This window comes from Heteronotia binoei, chromosome 14 (genome assembly GCF_032191835.1).
Source record: "Heteronotia binoei isolate CCM8104 ecotype False Entrance Well chromosome 14, APGP_CSIRO_Hbin_v1, whole genome shotgun sequence".
Lineage (NCBI taxonomy): Eukaryota > Metazoa > Chordata > Lepidosauria > Squamata > Gekkonidae > Heteronotia > Heteronotia binoei.
The window spans coordinates 72,363,953-72,368,353 of NC_083236.1; the positions used below are offsets into that span (position 1 = coordinate 72,363,953).

The 4,401-nt window shown below is 47.5% G+C and overlaps 1 protein-coding gene across 1 annotated transcript; it reads left to right on the plus strand.

Annotated features, from left to right (window-relative positions):
* On the plus strand, positions 1-3,016 carry CHST6 (carbohydrate sulfotransferase 6). The gene has a single exon (XM_060254391.1). The coding sequence runs from the start codon at positions 7-9 to the stop codon at positions 1,183-1,185; it is 1,179 nt and encodes a 392-aa protein (XP_060110374.1). The 5' UTR covers positions 1-6; the 3' UTR covers positions 1,186-3,016.
* The last annotated feature ends 1,385 nt before the right edge of the window (positions 3,017-4,401 follow it).

The window sequence follows — 4,401 nt, forward strand, 5'->3', positions numbered from 1 at the left end:
GCTGGCATGGCGAGGCTCCGCGTTTCCAGCACCACCGTGGCAGTGCTGGTGGTGATCCAGACGGGTTTTCTGCTGTTCCTGTACACCCAGCAGGGCACCCTCCCGGCTCCCTCAGCGGAGAAGCCAGCCCGGACCCACCTCCTCATCCTCTCCTCTTGGAGGTCGGGGTCTTCTTTCGTGGGCCAGCTCTTCAGCCAGCATCCCGACGTCTTCTACTTGATGGAGCCAGCCTGGCACGTGTGGGTCACCATGTCCCAAAACAGCGCCAAGGTATTGCACATGGCGGTACGAGACCTCATCCGGTCCGTCTTCAAGTGTGACATGTCCGTCTTTGATGCCTACATGCCTTGGAACAGAAACCTGTCCCATCTCTTCCAGTGGGCGGTGAGCCGGGCCCTGTGCACGGAGCCTGCTTGTGAGCACTTCCCGCGCACTGACATCACCAGAGAGGGTGCCTGTAAGACCCTCTGCGGCAAGTACCCCTTCAGCAAAGTGGAAGAGGCCTGCCACACTTACAGCCACATTGTCATCAAGGAGGTCCGGTTTTTTGACCTGAGAGTGCTTTATCCTCTGCTCACCGACCCCTCCTTGAACCTCAAAATCATCCATTTGGTTCGTGATCCCCGGGCAGTTGTGAAGTCCCGGGAACAGTCAGTCAAAGCCCTTGCCCGGGACAATGGGATTGTCCTGAACACCAATGGCTCTCAAGTGGAGGACCCTGAGTACAGAGTTCTGCAGGAGATCTGCAGGAGCCACGTTCAGATTTATGAAACCGCCACTCTGAAGCCTCCAAGCTTTCTCAAAGATCGTTACTTGTTGATCCGATTTGAAGATCTTGTAAGGGATCCCTTACCAGAAATTACAGCAATGTACACATTTGCTGATCTTCAGTTGACCCCCAAGCTTGAGAGCTGGATCTATAACATAACACACGGACAAGGACCGAGTAGAAAGAAGGAAGCCTTCCTGATCACCTCTCGAGATGCAGTGAATGTCTCCCAGGCATGGAGGAATGTACTTCCTTTTCAGAAGGTCCAGAGAGTGCAGGAAGTTTGCAAAGGGGCTATAAAGATACTCGGCTACCAGGCTGTGGATTCTGAGAGAGAGCAGAAGGACTTATCGTTGGATTTAGTGTTGCCACATCGAAGAAGCCAATTCAGTTGGGCGTCATTTAGTCAAAACTGAGTGACTGTATTCTGTTGTTCATTTCCAAGCTGAGGGGGAGAGACTGTATTTTGATTGAGGAATCCAGTTTTTGAAGTTGTTCCTGTTTCCTGTTTCCCTGACCTGGAATGAGTGGAACTAAGAAACAAAGCACAGTTGGAGTATTGTTCTCTGGGGGAGAGAGGAAGTGGAGGAAGAAACAGCATCTCAGTGTATGGCAGTTTCCACAGGGGAAGTAGCTTGTGTGGTTTCCCCATTGCTGGTATGGCCGCCAGTACAGTACAGCAGCAATAGGACTCCCATGGGCAGGTTTCCCCATTGCCCCAGTTCCTTGTCAGTAACAATCCCCCTCTCCCAGGCCTCTGGCACTTTTTCATTTTAAAAAAAATCCATACTATTGATATAATATTATGCTGGTATGCAACAGGTTCCCTGAATTCCTAGCTTCCATTTTTAAAAAGCCTTTTCTGTTGTGGAAGCCATCTAGGCTTTCTTACAATCTTTCCCAAAAGTTTTCAGCAAAGTGGATTTGAGAACAACCAGAGAAAAGTTGAGAAAATCCTGGGAGATGCAAGAATGGACCACAGTGCTGTGGGGAAGCAAGCAAAACACTCCTCCCGACTGTATTGGAACTGGGGCAATGTTACTTTATAATAGAGTTCTATTAGAAGGTTATAATTTGTAGGAACAGAATCTGTTTCATTAAGAGAATGTTTAACTGCTTCGGCAGACATCCTATTGTGCCCTGGGAACGCACTGGGCAGCCACTCTGCCGCTCTGGACCTGGTACTCCCCTCTGAGAGGACAGGCTGCCATGTGAGGAAGGTAAATGCAGGAAAGGGGGTAAATACTTTACATTACAATTGTCAGATTTTTTTCAGCAGAGCAAATGTATGAAGAAAAGAATGCATTCCTGCCACAATGAAGGAAGATGCTATGCTTGGTAGACATTTCTTTTCCTGCCACTACAGCCTCTTGATCGTGGCTCTCCTTCAGTTAATCCAGAGTGGGGGGGGGTGAACTTCAAAAATTATTATTTTGTTTCTATATTGGAATGTTGGTAAGGGCACAACTGTTGGTTTTCATAAGGTAGCCATTATGGTAGTATTCTAGACAGTTCCATTTTAATACACAATTGGAACAATACTCCCAATTTAATGAAATCTATAGTCATGCCATGTTCTGGGGGCAGAAGAGACCTGCTGGAAGCCAGTTTTCCCTTCCATGTGGGCAACTGTATCATCTGCACTAGTAGAACACTACAGGAATCTAGTGGCACTTTAAAGACCTTTAGAAAATGCATTTCAGCAAAAGCATTCATGAGTCAGCGCTCACTTTTTGCAGATACTTGAACTGTATAGTCATTAGGTGGATACAATTATACTAAAAGCTGCTAACAGCGGAGCTGCAGAGTCAGAAGGAAAAGATCTTATAATGTTTTACAGTGCTCACTTTCCTGGGTCTGAACAAGGACCGCAATTTTTCACTCATGATAGATGCTAAACAGCATTTCCCACCTATAACAAATGTTAGTTAGTTCAGCTGTACCCTTTACTTCAATGGTTATTGTGCCTAACTCTGCACCTTCCTTAGTTCAGAATGATTTGCGGTTAATGTTACTTTGCCTCCCTGTCAAATGTAGGGAATGCCTCTCACCCACCCTTTCTGTGTTATGAGGCCTCTTCTCTTGTTCACATGTTGCTTCAAACTGGCCTTTCTTTGTAATGGCCCCCCCTCCTCCTGCTCTTTGCACGTAATATAAATGCATCTGTGTATTGTGTGGACACTTCCGGCACCTGATGAAGCTAGACCGCCAAAAGCTCAAGCTGGAATAAATGTTGTTAATCTTTAAGCCGCAATTGGATTCCTGCCATACTGAGCTATACCCTTTAAATATGTTTTTCACCACCACTGTGCCTTGAAAGCCATGTCTTGTAGGCCTGGAATTGTGGAGGGGTTATTGGGCTAAGCCACATATGAAAGTGCCTTATGCTGAAATCAGACCTTCCCCACCCCCCTCCTGGTCCATCAAGGCTACCATTGTCTGCTTTGATGGGCTGCAGCTCTCTGAGGCCTCAGGCAGAAAAGGGTCTTTCCCATCACCTTCTGACTGATCCTTAAAACAATAACAACAACAACCTGGAGATGGTGGGAATTGAACCTGGGACCTTCTGCTTCCCAAGCAGAACCACAGTTCCTCCAACAGCCACACATAGGAAGCTGCCTTATGCCAAATCAGAGCCTTGGTCTGTCTTTGAGAGCCAGTTTGGTGTAGTGGTTAAGTGCACGGACTCTTATCTGGGAGAACCGGGTTTGATTCCTCACTCCTCCACTTGCAGCTGCTGGAATGGCCTTGGGTCAGTCAGAGCTTTTGTAGGAGTTGTCGTTGAAAGGGCAGCTTCTGTGAGAGCTTCTCAGCCCCACCCACCTCACAGGGTGTCTGTTGTGGGGGAAGAAGATAAAGGAGATTGTAACTGTTCTGAGACTGATTCAGAGTGGAGGGTGGGATATAAATCCAATATCATCTTCTGCCTGGCAGCAGCTCTTCATGGGTTATTAGATTGTTTAGTTGCCGTTCATTCAAATGATCTTGTGGTGACATACATTAAAACCAATAAGATAAAATAAAAATGAATATAAAATATTAACATTAAAATATATTGCCATCTCCATACCACTAATAAAAACAGCCCAAACATGGTTACCCTCCAAAGGTCATCCCTGGACGGCACAGGTGTCTTGCAAGAGAGTATTCCACAGGGTAGGGGCTACAACTGAGAAGGCCCCTCCCCTGGTGATAGCCAACCAAGGCCCCCTGGGACCAGGCACTTGCAGTAGGCCCCTAGACGATGACCAAAGGGTGTATATGTGAGGGGTTGTAGCAGGAGAGGCGACCCCATAGGTTTGTGGGTTCCAGATCTGGAGACTACTTGGCGTAGCCACAGAACTGGAGTACCGTGAGCCGATTATGATGTTCCAGTAAGCAACTGGCAGCTGCATTTTGAACCACCTGTGGTCTCCAAAGTGCTTTCAAGGGTAGCCCTACACAGTGCCAATTGCAGTAGTCCAGTCTGGCGGTGACTGTTCCATGGACCAAAGTGGCAAGATCTGACCCAAACAAATGAGCCAACTGGCAGTCCTGGTCTGGAAAAATACTGGCCCTGCTACTGTGGACACTTGTTTATCCAATGACCACACCCTGAGGCTTTTTACAGGGTCTGCAGCAGGACACCATCA

What these genes read in the sequence shown, in the direction of transcription:
- CHST6 (XM_060254391.1), top strand. Translation starts at nt 7, where the DNA reads ATGGCGAGGCTCCGCGTTTCCAGCACCACCGTGGCAGTGCTGGTGGTG.